Source organism: Rhinoraja longicauda, chromosome 6, assembly GCF_053455715.1.
Source record: "Rhinoraja longicauda isolate Sanriku21f chromosome 6, sRhiLon1.1, whole genome shotgun sequence".
Lineage (NCBI taxonomy): Eukaryota > Metazoa > Chordata > Chondrichthyes > Rajiformes > Arhynchobatidae > Rhinoraja > Rhinoraja longicauda.
The window spans coordinates 61,153,304-61,176,144 of NC_135958.1; the positions used below are offsets into that span (position 1 = coordinate 61,153,304).

Genomic DNA, 22,841 nt, shown 5'->3' on the forward strand with positions numbered 1-22,841 from the left:
CCGCCATCCCAGGGATCAATCTCGTGAACTTATGCTGCACTGCCTCAGTTACAAGGATGTCCTTCCTCAAATTAGGAGACCAAAACTGTACACAATACTCCACATGTGGTCTTACCAGGGCCTTATACAACTGCAGAAGGACCTCTACTCCTAACAGAGAGTTGACTTGGCCACTCAAGAATTGACCATTTTTTAGCTTTGAAATACTCCTTTGTTGCTTTAGCAGTCTGTTTGGATCATTGTCTTGCTGTAGAATGAACCGCCAGCCAATGAGTTTTGAGGTATTTGTTTGAACGTGAGCAGATAGGATGTGTCTAGACACTTCAGAATTCATTATGCCCCTACCATCAGCAGTTGTAACATCAATGAAGATAAGTGAGGCCAGTACCTTCAGCAGCCATACATGCCCAAGTCATAACACCCCCACCATTGTGTTTCACAGATGAGATGGTATGCTTTGGATCTTGGGCAGTTCCTTCTCTCCTCTATACTTTGCTCTTGCCATCACTCTGATATAAGTTAATCTTCGTCTCATCTGCCCACAAGACCTTTTTCCAGAACTGTGATTGCTCTTTTAAGTACTTCTTTGCAAACTGTGATCTGGCCATCCTATTTTTGCCGCTAACCAGTGGTTTACATCTTGCAGTGTAGCCTCTGTATTTCTGTTCATGAAGTCTTCTGAGAACAGTGGTCATTGACAAATCCACACCTGACTCCTGAAAAGTGTTTCTGATCTGTCGGACAGCTGTTTGGGGATTTTCCTTTATTATCGAGAGAATTCTTCTGTGGAGGTCTTCCTTGGCCTGCCAGTCCCTTTGCGATTAGTAAGCTCACCAGTGCTCGTTTTCTTCTTAATGATGTTCCAAACAGTTGATTTTGGTATGCCTAAGGTTTGGCTGATGTCTCTAACAGTTTCATTCTTGTTTCTCAGTCTCATGATGGCTTCTTTGCCTTTCATTGGCACAACTTTGGTCCTCATGTTGATAAACAGCAATAAAAGTTTCCAAAGGTGATGGAAAGACTGGAGGAAAGACAAGGTGCTTAATACCTGCATTAAGGAGGCATTTAAACACACCTGAGCAATTACAAACACCTGTGAAGCCATGTGTCCCAAACATTATGGTACTCTGAAATTGGGGGGGGGGGGGAATGGGACTATTTATAAACATAGCTGTAATTTCTACATGGTGAAACCAAAATGTATAAAAACTACCCTTTAATAAAATCTGACAATTTGCACTTTAACCACATGTAATTCTTTTCTATTACAAATCTCAAATTGTGGGGTACAGAGCCAAATAAATAAATTATGTCCCAAACATAATTTATTTATTGTATAGGGCCCTGGTAAGACCACATCTGGAGTATTGTGTACAGTTTTGGTCTCCTAATTTGAGGAAGGACATCCTTGTAATTGAGAGTGCAGCGAAGGCTCACGAGATTGATCCTTGGGATGGCAGGACTGTCATACGAGGAAAGATTGAAAAGACTAGGCTTGTATTCACTGGAGTTTAGAAGGATGAGAGGGGATCTTGTAGAGACATATAAAATTATAAAAGCTAGATGCAGTAAAAATGTTCCCAATGTTGGGGGAGTCCAGAATCAGGGGCCACAGTCTTAGAATAAAGGGGAGGCCATTTAAACCTGAGATGAGAAGGAACTTTTTCATCCAGAGAGTTGTGAATTTGTGGAATTCTCTGCTACAGAGGGCAGTGGAGACCAAATCACTGGATGGATTTAAGAGAGAGCTAGATAGAGCTCTAGGGGCTAGTGGAACCAAGGGATATGTGGAGAAGGCAGGCACGGGTTACTGATTATGGATGATCAGCCATGATCACAATGAATGGCGGTGCTGGCTCGAAGGGCCGAATGGCCTCCTCCTACACCTATTTTCTATGTTTCTATGATGGAGAACACTGTATAGTCGTTTCCCTGGTATGAAATATAAACACTTGAAATTAAGTTATTGCTAAGTTGAAAGAATGGAGCGACTAGGCTTGTATACACTGGAATTTAGAAGGATGAGAGGGGATCTTATCGAAACATATAAGATTATTAAGGGGTTGAACATGTTAGAGGCAGGAAACATGTTCCCAATGTTGGGGGAGTCCAGAACCAGGGGCCGCAGTTTAAGAATAAGGGGTAGGCCATTTAGAACGGAGACGAGGAAAAACATTTTCAGTGGAATCTGTGGAATTCTCTGCCTCAGAAGGCAGTGGAGGCCAATTCTCTGAATGCATTCAAGAGAGAGTTCTTAAGGATAGTGGAGTCAGGAGGTATGGGGAGAAGGCAGGAACGGGGTACTGATTGAGAATGATCAGCCATGATCACATTGAATGGTGGTGCTGGCTCGAAGGGCCGAATGGCCTACTCCTGCACCTATTGTCTATTATCAGCATACTCAGCCTGGCGGTGCAGATGAACAGGGTCAGAGTGGTCAGAGGAAATGGGGTGGGAATGGAGATTACAAATAAAATGTAGAAAATCCTCAGAGTTTTCAAATAAAGAATATTTTTCACATTCATTACCTCTTCCAATCGTGCGTGGTTCCGTACTTTTATCTGCTCCTCTTCAGCTTGTGCCCGGTCAGTTATCGCAGCTGCCTTTGTCCGGCTTAACTCCTGTCACCACAAAGAAAACAAAAAGTTAGACATTCAAGAATTATTACACAAAACTATATTTTGAAGTGATCTTTGATAATCATAGCCGACATTTAATAATACCAGTTTGAAGAAAGGTGCCGACCCAAAACGTCACCTATCTATGTTCTCCAGAGATGTTGCCTGGCCTGCTGAGTTACTCCAGCACTTTGTGTCTTGTTTTATTTTAAAATGCCAACCGAATTTTCCTAAAATGATTCTGCAATTCCAAGTTCATCAGAGCTTGGAATGATTAAATTCAAATGGTAACGACTGGAGTAGAGTCATCTCATAAGGTTGTGAGCTTACAGGAGAAATAGGCCAATTCACCATGTTACAAAGGCCTATTTAAATCACACTGTTATCCATCCACCTGGCTAGTTGGGAAACAGCACCTATAAATTATTATTAGAACAATTTTAATAGCTCAATTAATTTGCAAAGTATGCACACAGAAATATCTTAATTGCTTCCTAAGCTCAAGATGTGCAAAAGATAGTTTTTACATGTAGTTTTAACTTCCAGACGAAGATCTAACATATGTCTTAAAGAGTTACAAAGCTGAAGGAAAGGCTTATAATCATTGATAACCCCATCTGTTGCACCCCAGTGAATTATTTGCAACCATACAATACATTTCATGGCGTCACAATTTCCGTTGTTTGGGGCGGCACAGTGGCGCAGCAGTGGAGTTGCTGCCACAGACCCGGGTTTGATCGTGACTACAGGTGCTATCAGTACGGAGTTTGCACGTTCTCCCTGTGACCGCGTGGGTTTTCTCCGGATGCGCCGTTTTCCTCCCACATTCCAAAGCCGTGCAGGTTTGTAGGTTAATTGGCTTCAGTAAAAAAAATCTAAATTGTCCCTCGTGCATAGGATAGTGCTAGTGCACAGGGTAATCGCTGGTTGGCGCAAACGCGGTCGGCCAAAGGGACTGTTTCTGCACTGTATTTCTAGTCTAAAGCTGATGAGGTGAGGTATTGCTATGTTATAATTGTACCAACTCTAATACTCAGCCAGTGTGTTCACTCACTTCTTCCAGCTGAAGTTTAACTTCTTCAAGTTTGTGAATCCTTTCCTGCAGCGACCGCTGTGTCTCATCCAGGTGTTGTTTCATGTGGTTCATCTGGTCAGATTAAAATAAACACAATTAAATATTCCCTGATCAGATGTTTTGGGGTTATCATTTGTCTTTGTTTGCTAAACTTTAACAGGTTCCAGAGTATCTGCCGCGCTTTGTACTCCTCTACCAATATTCAATTCAATTCCTTCCCGTGTTCCTGCCTCTCACCGTTGGAACGCAAGAGGTGGGTGCTAATCGAGCACCTGTTTCGTATCGCTGACCAACGATGAATTTTATACCCATTTTCTGTGCGTACTGGCACCACAAAAATGTTAAACGTCATTATGTTGTTTTCTGGCAAGATGACATATTGATCGTGTACATGTACACTTTGTTGAATACAAAAAAAACAGTCCTGCTCCATATTTTAAGTTTTGCAATAGTCAAACATCTAGAGTGTAAACAATGTCATATTTTTCACTTCCTTCTAAATAATGTCTAATATAAAAAATGTATATATTATCTAAAGTTATACAACTACTTCAAACTTTGAAAGGGAATTAATGAACTGTACTTCAGCTCATATTTGGCAGAACATGGAAAATTAAAAACCCAGAACGTAAACTTTCAGAGACGACCTTGTTTTTAGGTATTTTATGGATTTCTGAGCAAGATTTACATAGAAACAAACATAAAAATGTGCTAGGAGTAGGCCATTCAGCCCTTCGAGTCAACAGCATCATTCAATATGATCATGGCTGATTATCCAAAATCAGTACTCCGTTCCGGCTTTTTCCCCAAATCCCTCGATTCCTTTAGCCCTAAGACCTAAATCTAACTTTCTCTTGAAAACATCAATTGAATTGGCCTCTACTGCCTTCTGTGGCAGAGAATTCCACAGATTCACAACTCTGGGTGAAAACGTTTTTCCTCATCTCAGTCTTAAATGGCCTACCCCTTATTTTTAAACTGTGGCCCCTGATTCTGGACTCCCCCAACATCGGGAACATTTTTCCTGCATCTACCCTGTCCAAACCTCTAAGAATTTTCCATGTTCCAAAAAGATCCCCTCTCATCCTTCTAAATTCCAGCGAATACAAGCCCAGTCGACCCATTCTTTCATCATACTTCAACAATTGTCTGCCTAACTCTTATTTTTCACCTCTATTCCCCAGGACAATTATCGTTGTTCTCAAGGTTTCTTATTTTCACTTCATGGGCATAAGAAGTTTTAGAATTTTAACATTTGCGATTCCCTTTTAAGTTTGAACCCATTGACCAGTTTTAGCTAGTAATTGCTTTCTGCTGCCATCTGCTGGACGCCATACTCAATCTCAGCACTTGACACACAAAACGCTTAGGCAGCCCTTCAGGGCTTTTTCTTTCATGCCGTTTTAAGGAATGCAAGACCAATTGGACGAATTATTTCAATATGACGTGGACATTGCATGCCTGTTATCATATGGTCTTAGCAGAGTAAGGTCTTAGTTCAATGACAAAAAAGTCTAATATGCTTGGAGACCATGCTCTGCTGCTTGGACCTTGATAGGAGTGACTACTAGTACACTACAACAATCTAGTCACACTGAATTGAAATAAAATGCAGTCATTTTAATTTGGAACAAAGTTTGTTTTTCTACAAAGTGCGTCTTATCCCAAACTGAATGCAAATGATAATCATCTCAATTCTCACTCTCCTCCACTTTCCACCCCTCTCCTCAGTACTCAAGGAGGTTGTGTGGCTTTGGTATAATCCCAGACTAAAGGTTGATTAGCAAAATTGCAGCCCATGGAATTCAAGGATCAGTAACATCATGGACAGAAAACTGGACTGACACCAGAGATTTTTTTAGATATGGGTATACAGTGCATTTTTGTAAACAGAAAGGTGCCACGAGGCACATCGTTCCTTGCTGTGATGTTCATGGCAGATTGCCATCCTGTAAGCTGCTTAAAGGCCTGACCACCTAATTTAATTAATATATTTTATTTTTAAACTTTAATAATCATTATGTAATATTAAAAATGTGAACATTTCCTTTTTATACTTTTTTTCAGGTGCTGGTACACTGTACTGGCCCATGCAGTCACCGAAAAAGTGTACCGTATTCAGGTTAAAAATTTCAAATCAGTGGGTGATTCAAAGCTTGGAAGGTGTGGCAAATAGGGAGGATCACAACAGCAGCATGCAAGATAAAATGGATAAGTTTGGCAGAATGAGCAGGTAATTGACATGAAATGCAGTCTAGAGCAGTGTGATGTGATGCACTTTAGCTGAAGGATAAAGGAAAAACAATAAATAGACATTTCTGATGCAAGTGCTGTAACGGGGAGGGGGGGGGTCTGGGTGTATACATCTGTATAAATCCGTGCAAGTGGCAAGTTATATTTTGGGGCCCTGGGCTTCCAGAAGAAAGATGCAGAGTACAAAAGCAGGGAAATTACACTGTCCAAAATGCTCATTTGGCCCCAACTGGCTCTATTCATCATATCATAGGCAGGATTTGAAGGCTTTCGAGAAGGAGCAGAAAAGATATGCTTCAGGGGATGAGGGATTTAAGCCAGAAAGGTCAATGGAGAAACTAAGTTTGTTTCCAAAAGACAAAAGTTGAGAGAGGATTTTAGAGGTAAGATTGTCACCAGATTAGATGTGAGAACACGAATCAACCATTTTCATTAATGAATGTTCAAGTTCTGGGAGAATAGTGCAAAAAGTTGGGGTAAAGATACAAGGAGGATACGATGGATTTTTTGTTAAATTGCAAAGGGCTCAGAGCCACATTACCTCTTTCTGCCGTATTGCATCTGCATCATCCAGCACCTGTTTATATCTCTTCTTCTCAGCTTCTAGGCGCTCTGACAGTTCAAAACGGAAATAAAACAGCAATCAGTAACCAACTTTTAAGGATTGAGAGCAAAGTTGTAGAAATAAACTCAAGCAGATTCTAGAAATATTTGTGTGTAAGAATATCCTCCTTTTCCATTATTACATTTTCATCTTGGACTTTAAAAAAAAATGGTCCATTGCTTGTAAACACTGTGTTAGCTTTCAAACGATATTCAGACAGATTTCAAGAATCTGTTAAATTCACATTTAATTGCCGTTTGTGAAGGTATTATCCATAGATTTCAACCACTTATTAACCTTGAACCAGTTTTGCAATACTTGCACTTCTAGTTCAGCAATTTACATTCCTTATGCCACTGTAAAACCATGAATAAGTAATTGCATTGAAGTGCAACCACTGAGCAACAAAACTTTCAACTAAACCTGCAAGAGATCACTAAAACGTTTGGAGATGATTCCCCCCCCCCCCCCCCCCCCCCCATTCTTCAAGCTAATGCTATTGTACAAGTAAAGATGACATAAAATAAAATGCAATTGCTGAATATGGGGCCAAATTGAGCTCACTTTCTGCCCTGCGCTTTGAACTGCACAAGTCACGCAAGCTGGAAGTCAGATGTTGGCAGAACTGATCTCCTCTGGATTCACCATTCAATCCAGCAGTGGAGAACTTGGATACTAAATCAAGGACTGAATACAGATCACATCTGACAATCTTATGTTCTTCTTTAGGCAGTCCCGACCATTCAGGATGACTTTTCTCCACGTTGGTTTTGTAGTTCTGAGATGGTAGAGGAAGTCAATGTAAGAACTAAACACTCTTTCTCAAATGGAGCAGGTGACTGACTGGAAGGGCAGGTGGATAGTGTATGCATCCCTTCTGCCTGGGTATGCTCCTGACATGTGCTCGAGCTCTCAACAGCACCCTGACTGCTCCTTCCCCATTATGGGAGGAAAGGGAAGGAATCCCAAAAGCCAGTAAGAAAATGCTGTCTGGGATGGCTACTCGATGTCCACCAGGACCTGCTATTATTTATTTCACAAGAAAAGTGACTGTTATATTACCTTCAGTTTGCGCTACTTTCTGTTTCATGTCTGCAGTCACGTTGGTCAATTCTTGTTTCAGATGGCAGATCTGATCTTGCTGGCCTTTACTCCGTCGTTCCAATTCATCTATCTATTTGACACATGCAGAAAATAGCATCTGGTACATGTTTAGGAAATAGACAATTGACATACCATCACTGCATACTGGAATTGCTCATAAATGTAATTAAAAACCTATTCTTAAATTAGATAAACAAAACTAAACTATAAACCGAGAAATTAATATCGTTTTAGCAATGACCACCTTAATCACAATATTACCCACATGACAAGCAACCTAATTCAGAACAGCCTCCCCCGTGCTTCTTTGAGAAGGTTACAAATTTGTAGCAACAGATTGAGGCAGTAGATATTACCAACCTGGACTTCTGGGAAGCATTTTATAATGCTACACATAACAATCAATTCACATGACATGCATACGTTCATATTAGACAAGATTGAAATGCAACTAAATACAAAGCATGAATTAGTGTCCATGTTACCTGATTTTATAAAGTTGAACATAATGGTCAATAACTCAAAGCACCCGTGAGGGTGAGGTCAAAGAGCAGGAAGCCATTGGAACTCTGAAATGCAGTACACACTCCCCAGTCTACATTGATAGCGCCGAAGTAGAAATGGTTGAAAGCTTCAAGTTCCTAGGAATAATTATCACCAGTAATTTGTTCTGGATCAGCCACATCGTAGCTATGAAAAAGAAAGCACATCAACTCTATTTCCTTGGGAGGTATGCCAAACCTGTAGAGGTTAACAGCCTGGTTTGGGAATAGCTCCATCCATTGCAGGGAGTTGTGGACCTATCCCAGACCATCACGCAAACTAACCTCCCTTCCATTGACTCCATCTACACTTCACGCTGCCTCGGCAAGGCTACCAGCATAATCAAGAACCAGTCTCATCCCGGTCATTCCCTCTTCTCCTCTCTCCCATCAGGCAAGAAGTACAGAAGTTTGAAAAATGTATACTTCCAGATTTAGCGAGAGTTTCTTCCCAGCTGTTATCAGGCAACTAACCCATCCTCTCATCAGCTAGAGTGCAGTCCTGACTTCTGATCTACCTTATTGGAGACCTTTGAATTATCTTGGAGACCTTTGAATTATCTTGCACCATATGTTCCCTTTATCTATACATGGTGGACGGCTTGATTGTAATCATATAAAGTCATTTATTTGACTGGATAGCACACAAACTAAAGCTTTTCACTGTACTTCGGTACATGTGACAAATTAAACAAATCCAACAAGGCCAAATTGATAGCACAGTTTACATCCTAAAGAGGACATTTTGTTGAGTAGTGTAGCAGGTAATACATCTGCATTTTGGTGATTAAGTGTTACCAAATCCTGTTGTTAAAATGTACAACTCTGTACTTAGAGGCAAATGAGAACATAATTTTACAATGGTTTCAGTTGTTTAACACTTTAAAGCAGGTGCTTTGGTTTCGTCTCACATTCCAAAGACATGCAGGGTTGTAAGTTGACTGTTCCCTGCAAATTATCCCCAGTATATAGAATAGAACTAGTGTATGGGTGATCATTGGTTGGCGAGGATTTGTTGTGCCGAAGACACTGTTTTAAAAAAAACTAAACATTTCAGTTGGAGACAATGTGTGAGTGGAATCATTGTCTGTGCCTAGAGATGGCACCTAATTAATGAAGATACCAGAACTACCTTGTTTTTGAGTTCCATGGTTTTAAGGTTTGTTGTATTTAGTTCTCTGGTCAACTTTGCCTCTCGATTACACAATACCTGATGGGGGGAAAAACATTTTTTGTTCAGTACATGAATAATTCTGTAAGCACAAATACATTCATAGTTTTTTTTTTTTTACTTGTCATCATTACAACCGTAAGGATACTCAACATCTGGTGTCATTGACAGAACACGAAGAACTCACACTGCCCAATGATAAATGTTGTGTACATTCCTAAACAACAAATTCAAAGTAGTTTTCAAGCTGCAGTCTTCAGCTTTGCTCAGGCTGTCTAAGTACAATGCAATTTAAAATGCAGAAGACGAAGAGTACGCAAGAAAAAGCTTTCCACTGTACCTCGGTACACGTGACAATAATAAACTAAAGTAAACCAAACTAAACAGTAGCGCTACAAGGTGGTTAATTATTTCAACAACATGACTGCAGTGATGTAGCAGTTTTGACCAGATCATCAAGACAGAACCGGTATGACATTAATGGACACCCAAAATATAAAATCTTAAATTAAGGATGCAAGATGGATAGACACAAAATACTGGGGTAACTCAGCGGGGACAGGCGGCATCTCTGGAAGGAAGGAATGGGTGATGTTTCAGGTTGAGACCTTTCTTCAGACTGATGTAAACCAGCATCTGCAGTTCCTTCCTACACAAGATAGGAAGGAAGTCTGTGCACTCAGAAGTTCGCAGGTACCAGTCCCAGAATTGTATGGATCCAAGTGACTCATGCTGAGAACTGGATTGCATGATACATCAGCGTTACACTGAGGAGCCCATCCCTGTACTTAGACTGTAGAACCAAGGAACTGCAGATGTTAGTTAATACACAAAACCCCACAGAGAACATTCCCCAGGGCTCCTGGCGGCCTGCATTGATCCACCCTTGATGCAGAGGACCCATTGTCCAGTGAGGCAATGCGTATCATTGAATGATTTTTGTGAAGACAAAATCCATTATTACCTCTTGCTCATTTTTAAGCTCCTTTGTATGCTTTTCTTTCAACTCAAAATTTTCCAATCTTGCCTTCTCCAAGAATTCTTTCAGGGTATTTGTCTTTTGTTCTGACAATGTTAAAGCTGCTTCTGACATTTGTAGTCTAGAACAGAAGAAAACAAAATCCTTATGGAAACAGAAACAAAAGAGGGGATGGTAAAATGAATGCAATTAGTTAGCAGCCGACAGGCACAAGACAAATGATAATTAAAGAATATAAATGTTTGGAACTCAATTTGCTATGCAAAAAAATATTCTAGCAGCAATTGTAGACAAATTCCTTTCCATGTCCCAACAATGGAGCATATCAATTGTAAAAAGGGTGGGAATGCTACAGATAATTGATAGCTGCCGCTCAATTGGCGTCCTGCAATCTTGGAATCAGAAGCTTCCGAGTTCTCTTTCTAGTCACGAAACAGGTGCATAAAAATACCATATAGGAGGACTGATGTACTTCAGCAGTCTCTTTTGGAAACTTGATATGGTGACATTGTATGTGTTGGATACTCTTAGGGTATAAGTGGGATCACAGTTTAAAATTCGATCCAAATTAAAAATCTTTTGGATTGAATTTTAAACCGAGACCACATTGGCAATTTAGACATAAAACATCTCATGTCACCATATCAATATTCATCCTTCACCAAGTCACAAAAGCAGATGAATTGGTCACTGTGGTAGATGTTATGAGTAAATGAACACACACATTACGTTAATGATACTTCAAATGCACCTTGGGACATCTTGGTGGAAATTTTAATAGACACTATAAACACGAGTATTTTATATGGGTGTTTGTAGCCAGGCCATCAACATCGCTGATGTAGATTCAGCACATTGCAGCCATCACTCTGCACAAAAACATGTTCAGATTTCATCACATGCACGACAATGCGTAAAGAAAATAGCAACAAAACTAATCCCAAGTGTAATAAAAGAAGATTTTATAATCATTATTCACAGCTTAAGTTTTACAAGCAAGACTGACTAAGTAATGGGGATGGAGAAGGAAAAGGCCTCAAAGTTACAAAATTATGTAAAAGTGAATTCCAGTTCCAATCATGAATGTTTAACAAATTAGGAATTGAAGGTAAGAGAGAAATTCAATGCAAAATAAATGTAGGGAGCATCTGAAAATATCTTATTCGAGGAATGCAATCATCCAAGTAAGACAACCAAAACAAAACAGTTATGTTACTTAAATTAATCTCAAATGTCGTGGTGTGAAAAGTAATGTACAGAAAGATATTCCATGCTAGAATGGCCTTTCTCATTCTCGGTCTTTGTATTTTAAAGCAATATTTGATTTTCCTTTCAGAGTTTGCTAATTATTAGTCAAAACAAAAATTAGATTGGATAACTAAAAATGTCATTAACCTAACTGAATGTAGAAGTCTGAAAGTCATATGCAACAACACAGTGAACTAATCCAAAAGGGAAGCAAATTGAGAGCAGAATTATTTTTAAATTTCAAAAATATTAAAACTTAAATTTTATAAAGGAATTTTATTGCAATGATTGAAACAAACTACTTGTTAGACAGGTTGTGAAAATGGAGCTGGGTAACCCAAACATACACTTTCAGACAGAATGGAGAAGGTCTGTATCTATATTTGGTCCTTTCACATCAAAAGCAACACACCGAGTTCCAGGGAAAGGCTGAACAGGAACAACATGTCCAATAATGACTAAATTCATAAAATGCAATTACATTTTACACTGCTGGGTTACAATCTAAATTTGGAAAACTTAAAATCTCAACTGCATGGGTTTCCAGAAAGAAATAAAAAGCAATTTTTACTTTGCCCGCAAAGAATTGACGATAGAACTCCTCTCATTTAATGCTTCTTGTAAATGTCCAACTTGTACAGTGGAAGTCCTGAAGAGAAAGTTAATTTTAAAAATCACAAAATGAACACCCAAAAATTCTGAATCTAAACATCAGCGGCAGATTTAAAGGGTGACCAAACTTTATTGTAAGATTACTCAAAGATATTAATTGACATTTAGTGAACATCTCTTCATCCCCCAATGAATATTTATAAAAGCCTGCGAGATTTAGATGTTATTTCAGACCCATGGAGCCATGCAACATGGAAGAAGGCCCAAATTATCCATACCAAACAAGGTGCCTCATCTAAGCTAGTTCCATTTGCCCACGTTTAGCTCATATCCCTCTAAACCTTTCCAATCCACGTACCTGTCCTAATGTCTTTTAAATGTTGTTATTGTACTTGACTCAACTACTTCCTCTGGCAGCCTGTTTCATATACCCACCACCTTCTGTGTCAAAAAGTTACCCCTCAGATTTTTATTAAATCTTTCCCCTCTCACCTTAAACCCATGCCTGATAATGTTTTCCCCTACCCTGTGAATTTCAGATTGTGATAAGCAATGCAAAACTATTATTTAAAAACCCCACTTCAGACACTATGCAAAAAAAAGATAATTTCCATGCCTTTCTTATCAAAATAATAAAACTTCATTGCTTTCTATTTTGTTAATAGGTATATGTGCTTAATATTAACCCATATTCCATTTCAACTTTAATTATCTTTTTTTAAAAGCATAGCTTGGTACAGAAATTTACACCGAAAGAAATGTGAAGTCTGACTTTTTTTAAAGCTAACTTTAACACAAAAGACAACCTTTTTTGTGTTTCATTTTCTCCCCCACTTTTGCACAAAATGAGAATTCTCTGATATAATTATGCCCATTCGGAAGGACAACAAGTGAAAACCCAAATATCAAGAATACTTAATTAACAGTTCACACCAAGATCTCACTAACCTGTTGGTTCGGCACAATTCATCCTTTTGTTGATCAATTACACCCATCAAGTTGAGGTACTACAAACAAGTTAGAGAACAAAATTGTAGTACTAATTACAATCTAAATGAAGCACTTACTCAGAAGATCAAATCAAACTTTAAAAAACTGAATTTTGTAAACCCTGATGCATACAAATCTTAATAAAGCAACTTTGCATCTTTAAATATACTCTTTCACGCACAAAGCTGGTTATGCAATTCAGAAATATGTCAAGCTTTGATGCAATGCATTGATGCAATGCATTTTGAAGAAATACTTGAAAAAGGCAACTTGACAGGTTGCATTACAGAGATAAATCAGGTGGTGCAGTGCTGAGAAGGTAGATTGGAATTCCAAAAGAAAATAAATCTTAGAAGGACAAGTCCACAAGGTAGCTGACTAGTGAAAGGGCAATTTACGTTAGAGATAACAAAGTTCATAATCTTCTTAATGAACTGAAATAGACTTCTGGGTATGTTGGTGACAGAAAAACATTGGAATCATATAAGTAACAGACAGGTGGATGCTGTTATTGTGAGTCTTTCTCCATGGTTCTGCCAAAATATATTGAATAATGATTAGCCAGAGATGATTGATTATATAATCCGTATGCACTGTCAGATATACACAAAATGTTGTTGTTCGTCCTTTGGGTTCGAAGATGACCATGACTTCACTTTTCAGTTGGAGGATTGGTGACTGTGGGTCCGGAAGTGACTGGTGAGGCCAATCCGGGCCCGGAAGGCACGCCCACACGTAGGACACAAGTGGATGGGTGCTGCAGCTGAAGTGGAGGTAGCCCGGGCCAGGTTGGACGGTCCAGAGCAAGAGTCTCCCAAGTGCTGAGGTTGATGTCCAAGTCTTTGAGGGACACTTTGAGGCAGTTCTTAAACCGTTTCCTCTGTCCTCCTACTGAGCGCTTGCCCTGACACAGTTCTCCATACAGAAGCTGTTTTGGCAGTCGACTCTCGGGCATTCTGACGACATGGCCTGCCCATCTGGCTTGGGCTTTCCGTAGGAGGGTGTGGACGCTGGGGATTCCGGCCCGTTCCAAGACCTCTGTGACGGGAATTTTGGCCTGCCACCTGATGAGAAGGAGTCTGCGTAGGCAGCTCAAGTGAAAATGGTTGAGCTGTTTGGCATGTCTGCTGTAGACAGTCCAGGTCTCACTGGCATAGAGAAGAGTGGTGAGTACCACTGCACGGTAGACCATCAGCTTGGTGGTAAGGCTGAGTCCACTCCGCTTCCAAACATTCTCACGGAGTCACCCTAAGGCAGTGCTGGCCTTGGCAATCCTGTTGTTGACCTCAGCGTCAATGTTCACCACTCGCGAGAGTGTACTACCCAGATAGGTAAAGCTGTCGGCTGCCTGTAGATTCTGCCCCCTCACCGTGATGTGTGGTTCCTGGTAGGGCTTTCCAGGCGCGGGCTGGTACATAACCTCAGTCTTTTTGGTGCTTATGGAGAGACCAAAGCTGTCACAGGCCTGTGAGAAGCAGTCCATTTCATGCTGCATCTTCTGCTCTGTGCTGGCGTTAAGGTCGCAGTCATCAGCAAACAAGACATCTTTGATGATGGTCTCCTTCACCTTCGTAACAGCTTGCAGGCGCCTGAGGTTGAACAGCCTGCTGTCAGTCCTGTACATGATGTGTATTCCATCCTGGCAGTCACGGAAGGCATTAGTCAGCATGGCAGAGAAGACCATGCTGAAGAGTGTAGAGGCAAGAACACAACCTTGCTTCACGCCGTTTGTCACTGGAAAGGCTTCCGACTCGACTCCATCATCTAGCACTTTCGCCATCATGCCATCATGGAACTGCTGGACAATCGTGATGAACTTGCTGGGACAGCCAAACTTCTGCATTATCTTCCACAAGCCATCTCTGCTGACAGTGTCGAAGGCCTTTGTCAGATCGACGAAGGTCACGAACAGGTCGCTGTGCTGCTCTTGGCATTTTTCCTGGAGTTGGCGTGCAGCAAATATCATGTCGACAGTTCCTGCATCTCACGGAGTTTCTTCTGTACTTTTTGTCTTGCGCTGGCAAAGGCATCTTTCTTCCCTTGTGACGTGAGGTCGTTCTGGTGTGCTCTGAACAGGTGGTGTTTCTCTGATAGCAGTGCCTGTATCTCTTCATCGTTCTCGTTGAACCAGTCCTGGTTTCTGCAGGATGCTGGCCCGAGGTGTTCGAGGGCGATGGAGTAGATTGCATCTCTGAAGGCCACCCACTGTTCTTCAGTGCTGCCCTGGTCATCATGGTCAAAATAAAATCATAAGGTTGATGGGTTTAATCCTCTAAATTGCACAATTTAGGGCGTGCAGCGTAGGTTTACTAGGTTAATTCCTGGAATGGCGGGACTGTCATATGTTGAAAGACTGGAGCGGTTAGGCTTGTATACACTGGAATTTAGAAGGATGAGAGGGGATCTTATCAAAACATATAAGATTAAGGGGTTGGACACATTAGAGGCAGGAAACATGTGCCCAATGTTGGGGGGCCAGAACCAGGGGCCACAGTTTAAGAATAAGGGGTAGGCCATTTAGAACGGAGATGAGGAAAAACATTTTCAGTCAGAGAGTTGTAAATCTGTGGAATTCACTGCCTCAGAAGGCAGTGGAGACCAATTCTCTGAATGCATTCAAGGGAGAGCTAGATAGAGCTCTTAAGGATAGCGGAGTCAGGGGGTATGGGGAGAAGGCAGGAACGGGGTACTGATTAAGAATGATTAGCCATGATCACATTGAATGGTGGTGCTGGCTCGAAAGGATGAATGGCCTATTGTCTATTGTCTATTAATTTAATTGATCAGCAGCAACAATTAAACAATGACTGTCAATCCCAATTCTTCAAAAATATAAATACCAAATTAAATCATAGGTGTCCAAGTTTTGCTTTATAAATAAGACCACAGACTCCCCACAAGCTGTTACCAGGGAGTATTAGAATTACTACTAATATTTCTAGGGCTGGTTTGATAGACTGACTTGATAGTTTTATTTCTCAACAGTTGCTGGTTCTGAAAAGCCGCTGGGACCAGAAAATGTGTTGCTCGAAACACATTCCAAATGCAATCAATGTGATTTTCTTTATATGTTGTGTGTTATAAGGCTATAACATTTTCTTTATTTTCTGAAATTTTCAGAGGGATATTGTGAATAATTAATTAGATACAATAAGTTATTTACTTATCTATCACTGTTAAATATAAAAGTCATCTGTAACTTTAAATACAGCTATTCAGCAATCCCAATGTCACAAGATTATTAGGGCAGCTTAATTTTTTAACTGCCAATTCTTGTATACCATACATGTATAAATACATGCCAACATTTTAAAAAGAAAGTTCAATCCCAGTGCTTTGAAAGCCCCAAAATAGAAATACATCTTTATTAACACAGTAGGATCCAACCACCAGATAGCCACAATGACATGTTAATAACAGAGGATCTGGGTCAATGGAAAGCGAATTTCTTTTTGATTCCATTCATTACTCACAAACTAATAAGTATGCACTTGACATCCTGAATTCACAGTCCCAAACACACCTGCCCTTTAGAATGTTGACTCATCCAGATTAATTTCCAATCAAGCAAAATCTATCAGAAGCTTCCCACTATTCTTGAAAGCTATGTAACACAGTGCACATTTGTTCATATAGTCTTTGAACAAAAGCATTTTAATAGATTGAAGGAAAATTTTCACTTTCTACAATTCAAATTAACGTGGCAATTTCAATGAAATTCTCAGTTCAGTGAAAGAAGCAGTAAATATTACACTATGGTTTTGGATAGATTTACTTAAAGATTCAAATTAAACCACAAAAAATAAAACAAAACCTTGATCAAGAACAATGCTGAAAAAGAAAAATCTTTGGAATCAAAAATAGGTTTAATCCATTTCGGGGCCATTTGACATCTGGTGGGAAACGTGAGCCTGACTTTCTGGCAGGAGCTTGGTTAGCATCGGGAACCAGGCTCACACGGAGAATACACAAACTTCATACTGACAGCACCGGAGATCAGAATCAAACCTGGATCACTGGAGCTGTGTGGCAGCTGTACCACTTACGATGCCACTGTGCCCACCCCAACAAGATTTGTTCAAATGGGAAAGACTGACATATCAGTTTGATTTTCAAAGACAAACAATTATTTGCCTTACAACACCGAAGCCCCCAGGTACATGTGTTTTGGGTAGTTTGCCAATTGTCTGATGAAAACATTCCATTTTGCAGACGTTATTGTTCCAATCTGTATTACTTTTATACCCAAAATGTATTTAAATGATTTGTATCTAAGTTGAATCTGTTACATGGACTTTCTCCAACCAAAATAAGTCACATTATTTGTTCAAACAGCATGAAATCATAAAATGCTGACTTTTTGCTATTCAAATATTAATACACAAGAGCTATGTCAAACTCACAAAAGATTATAAGGGTACTTCACTCAACCCCTGAGAGCATTTCAGTTTCAAGGAACAAGGCCAATGATACACACTTAAAACCTAACAAACTCAAATTACTTTTGTTGCAATAAGTAAAATTCATTAGTCACAGAACGGTGGCGCAGCGGTAGAGTTGCTGCTTTACAGCGAATGCAGCGCCGGAGACTCAGGTTCGATCCTGACTACGGGTGCTGCACTGTAAGGAGTTTGTACGTTCTCCCCGTGACCTGCGTGGGTTTTCTCCGAGATCTTCGGTTTCCTCCCACACTCCAAAGACGTACAGGTATGTAGGTTAATTGGCTGGGTAAATGTAAAAATTGTCCCTAGTGGGTGTAGGATAGTGTTAATGTACGGGGATCGCTGGGCGGCGCGGACTTGGTGGGCCGAAAAGGCCTGTTTCCGGCTGTATATATATGATATGATATGATAACACTCTAGTTGTTGGTGCTTAAGGATGCAACAAAGGCTACTTGTTCTGTCCAACCATAACATCTAACTGTATCTCTCACTTTCACTCTAATTTACAGTTGTTTGAAGTGCAGGAAGCTCTGACATGTGGCAAATCTAAAATTAGTTGTTCACCTGAATTTAAATTCAAATTGTGCCATTAATATAGATAAAGGAGTGCAATATGATAGATATACCTGTTTATTTTTTTCTGTTTTCAGGCACTGGATCTCATTGCTGAGGACTTTTGACCGAACTCTGTTTTCCCTCTTGGTTGTCTTGCATTCCGAGGTGTGATCTATTGCTTGCTCTGTTAGTTCACACAAACATCATTAGGCAGCAAATTCAAACAGACTACATCAAGTATAGTTTAACATTTCAAAATAATTGTATCTGTACACTGTGAACGGAATGATTGTAATCATGTTTTGTCTGTAATCATATATAGTCTTTTCGCTAACTGGATAGCACAAACAAAAAATGTTTTTCACTGTACCTGGTACACGTGACAACTAAACTACACTACATTTGGGATATCCCAAATTTATGAAATGCACAACAAAGGAATATCAATTTTCCCTTTTGCAGTACAAATGTAATATAGTGTAGGATATTTAGAAGAATTTTCCAAGTTAACTGGAGGTGTGAATCAGCTTACAATGGATCAACCCAATATAGGTCGTGTCCCATTTTCCTTCTCATTGATCTCTATGTGAATGCACGACTCGAAAGAAATACGCATGTGCACATGTATTTATCCCTGATCAATATATAGAAAACATATTAAAAAAGTTGTCAGAACAGGAGTGTAATGATTGCTGATCCACTACACCCATCTTATTTTTATAACTGAAACTTCTGCCACTGGAGTCCACACATGGTTTAAATGGCGATGTGAAAACCTCCCTTACATTCTTCCTGTGTTCAGTTTAGTTACCTCCAATTTTCACATGGCAAGAATAAGTCTAAACGCAAACCTATGTCAAAGATACAGTGCATCAGACAATCTCCAAATGACAGATGCTGCAGAGTATCTCACTTGTGCACCATGATTGTACATCCACCATGATTAGCAAGTGTGAAGAAATACTGAATAGTGAAACAAGCTCAAGTGCCGTCCTTACTCCTGCTCTTGATAATGTTCTGATATACATCATTTGTCAGTTTTTGACAAACTCAACAGTAACTGTGCTAATGCATGGCTAATTTACACAAATAGAACAAGATGATTCCAAATATAACCTATTTCCTGAGCACACAATGCGTTAGCTTGAAAAGGCCTGACAATTTTCCAAATGAAGCATTAAAAGTGAAGTTATAACACAGCACCTTCCATTTCGTGCAAGAGAGAATTAAGTTAAAATGATCTAAAGCTCTTGCTGATTTTTAATTATTTCTTCACTTTATGCTTGGTATCAAAGCACATGCCAATGTACCACACTAATGACTTAACCATCTAATAATTAAATGCGTTAAATCACTTATTTTGCACTCAAGTGATTTACAACTCTCCAGCATTCATATATTTCTGCAGTAAAATCGTAAAATCCAATTTCATCTTACCTATGGCTTTCAAGACGTCACTGGGAATATTGTTTCCAGCAAGCTCTAGCCGCACCAAGGATTTGTTTTGTTGCAATGCACTGAGTAATGCTCGCCCACCTATTAGGCCAACATTATTCCACCGAAGATCTGCAGGAAAGTAATACATAAATAATTGGCAAACTTTGGCAGCCCTAACATTTAATCGGATAATGACGTCAGTGTGAGGGCTATCGGCAGCTTGCAGAGTTTATTAACTTGTCTGGGAAGGGGGCTAGCAGAACATAGAACACGCACCAGTGCAGCACAGGAACACACCCGACCGCTCACAATGTCAAAGCCGAACATGATGGGGAGGGGGACTATGTATAGACACTGCTGTAATTTCTACATGGTGAAACCAAAATGTATAAAAATGTTTTTTATTAAAATCTGACAATGTGGACTTTAACCACATGTGATGTTTTCTATTACAAATCTCAAATTGTGGAGTACAGAGGCAAATAAATAAATGATGGGTCTTTGTCCCAAACATTATGGAGGGCACTGTAAATGAATCCATTCTGCCTGTATGTGCTCCCCATCCCTCCATTCCCTGCAAATCCAAATGTCAATCTAAAAGCTTCGTAAATGACACTATCTAGTGGGCTTCCACCACCACCCCAGGCAAAGCTTTCCAGGCACCCACCACTGTCTGTGTACAGCCCTTGCACATCTCCTTTAAACTTTCTCCCTCTGACCATGTAGCGATCTCCTCTAGTGACATTTCTATCCTGGGAAACAGGTTCTGACTGTTTACCCTATCTACGCCTCTCATAATTTTATAAAATTCTATCTAGTCTCCCCTCAGCTACACCCCAGAGAAAGTATTCCAAGTATTGGACAACTAAGTTATGAATTGGTAAACATGTAGGTTAATGGTTTTGAACACAAATGTAATCTAAATTTACAAGTGCTCCAACAAGCGTTACAATGTTTTAACTAGTTAAAATTATTTTGTCAAGTATTCCCTTACTCACCCAGCTCCTCCAGTGTATCATTGTGTCTTAAGGCCAGTGCTAACTCTCCCGCACCCTGGTGGTTGATCTGATTATTGCGTAGGTCTACATGTTTAAGGTGCTTGGTGGCTTTCACTCCTTCACAGAAGTTGCCAAATCCTTCTTCCCACATTCCAATAGCATTCCATTCCAATATCAACCTAACAGGAATACCATATACGAAAGAAGTCTTTAAAATGGCAATTGGACTCGAAAAGACCTTACACCTGACATATGGAGGTAATTATATCTCCAGCCACAAGCACGGTAGTTCTGCCATAATGTGTTTTCATACCGCAATATAACACAATTGATGAATTAGGCAAAAACTATTTTTATTACGTGGCCGAATTGGTTATAATGGGATTTTGATTGGAAACTAGAAAATCACTTAATGGCTACTTTAGAAATTGTCATGCATAAAAAAAATATGTGGTGTAAAAAAGTCTCGGGAAAAAATATTGTTTCCATATAACCTCCCTGACACCACTGACCCTTTAGACAATAGTCGTCAGTTTCACAGTGGGTGGCTATTGAAAATAACAAACAATTGCTTCTGTTAACACTTTTATAACCATATTCTATTAGAAAACACGTGGGGTGGGAGGAAGGTTTCATGTTCCTAGAAAACAGGCCATACCACAATTTCCCTGCATAATCTGCACATGTATCAAGAAATGAGAATTGAAAAAAATCCATCAATTTATTTATTTTCTATTCATGTAAATTCCGTGTCTCAAAAATTTTGGGCTGTGATTTGAGAACCCTTTAAGGGTGAATTTCCATTACCCAAATGGCCATATTATAAGGGGGGGGGGTCATCTGTATAGTAAAAGGGAACGTATGTAAACAACTGCGCCGCCGACCGGAACGCACCCCGGTAGACCCGACTCGCCCCACAGGCCTCCAAGGGGACTGCGGTGAAGCTGGGTGGTGAGGCCTGTCTGGGTCGAAGGATGGTGATGGGAGCCTTGGTGGCAGCGTGAGCCGCGACCTGGACAGCGGTGGGGCCTCGGCGGCAACAAGAGCCTCGGTGGTGGTGGAGCCTCACTATTGATCTGCAATCAGCTGTCGATGAGCGTGAAGGGGGGGGAAGACAATGGGGACCTGGCGTGGGGGTACCGCCGTGAAGAACAATGGAGGACCCGGCGTGGAGGGACCGTGGGGGAGGGCTACTCTAGTTTTAGAATTCTTTGCCCTGGGGATAAGCCTGCGTTTGTTGCTTATTTGTTAGTTCGGGTTAAGGCGCTGTGCACACAGCAGCCAGCCAATAGTTGCTTGTCTTTTTCTTCTTGTTTTCATGTTTAATTTCAAGTTTTCGGGTACCTTGTTGTGTGTTGTGACTGTTGAATAAAGTTCTATCGTATCGTATTATTCATCTGCTTCTGTAACTCATTTTCATGAAAGAAAACCTGGCCTTGGTTGATTAGGACGCGCACTCAGTACTTGCCCCGACATCAGTCTGAAGAAGGGTCTCGACCCGAAACGTCACCCATTCCTTCTCTCCAGAGATGCTACCTGACTCGCTGAGTTACTCCAGCATTTTGTGTCCACCTTCGATTTAAACCAGCATCTGCAGTTCTTTCCTACACACTCAGTACTTGTAGTGGGTGAGGGGAAGGACTTCATTAAAACTAGATTGGACTTGCAAAAACTACAGAACACTGATTAATACCAAGGCTTTCATATAACCATTTGATTTGGAAAGCACCTGTTTGCTGCTGATCTGAAAAGCCATTCTTACCTCTTGAGAGACTTGTTTTGTCGCAACAGCTTTCCCAGTGCTTCAGCCGCAGCTGCTCGCAGATTATTACCCTTGGAGATAAAATGTAGAGTAAAGCTCTCAACTGAATTATATGCAACAAGAACCAAGCAAACCAAGACACAACAGGCATGGCTTGCAGACATGTGTTGTAGTGTTACGGCAATGAATTTTAAGAATGAACACGTGGAAAAATGCAGGCACTGCTTTATATTAAAAACACTACTTTGATTCAAATTCTGGAACATATTTTGAAGTGTTCAACATCAAAGTACATATAATGTATTTGATAAAAATTGAAATTTTACAAGTTGCGTTCAGAGCAGGTTAACAATGTTCTTTGATTGAAGGTTTAAACTAATAAACGTCTGATAGACTATATGACTACTTTTTCTTTTTAAATAAACTTGTTCATTAGAGTAACTGAAATTTA

General features: G+C 40.1%; 1 protein-coding gene across 3 annotated transcripts in view; it reads right to left on the minus strand.

Moving 5' to 3' along the window:
* Positions 1–22,841, minus strand: part of lrrc45 (leucine rich repeat containing 45) — a 40,629-nt gene that overhangs the window by 11,167 nt on the left and 6,621 nt on the right. For all 3 annotated transcript variants that reach the window (XM_078401113.1, XM_078401115.1, XM_078401114.1), the window contains exons 4-15: positions 22,391–22,461; positions 20,629–20,807; positions 19,631–19,759; positions 18,265–18,377; positions 13,155–13,213; positions 12,166–12,243; positions 10,332–10,467; positions 9,329–9,406; positions 7,613–7,724; positions 6,488–6,558; positions 3,673–3,765; positions 2,529–2,621 (exon numbers count right to left, since the gene is read on the minus strand). In XM_078401113.1, coding sequence (XP_078257239.1) covers positions 2,529–2,621; positions 3,673–3,765; positions 6,488–6,558; positions 7,613–7,724; positions 9,329–9,406; positions 10,332–10,467; positions 12,166–12,243; positions 13,155–13,213; positions 18,265–18,377; positions 19,631–19,759; positions 20,629–20,807; positions 22,391–22,461 — 1,212 coding nt within the window. The remainder of the gene's footprint in view (positions 1–2,528; positions 2,622–3,672; positions 3,766–6,487; positions 6,559–7,612; positions 7,725–9,328; positions 9,407–10,331; positions 10,468–12,165; positions 12,244–13,154; positions 13,214–18,264; positions 18,378–19,630; positions 19,760–20,628; positions 20,808–22,390; positions 22,462–22,841) is intronic.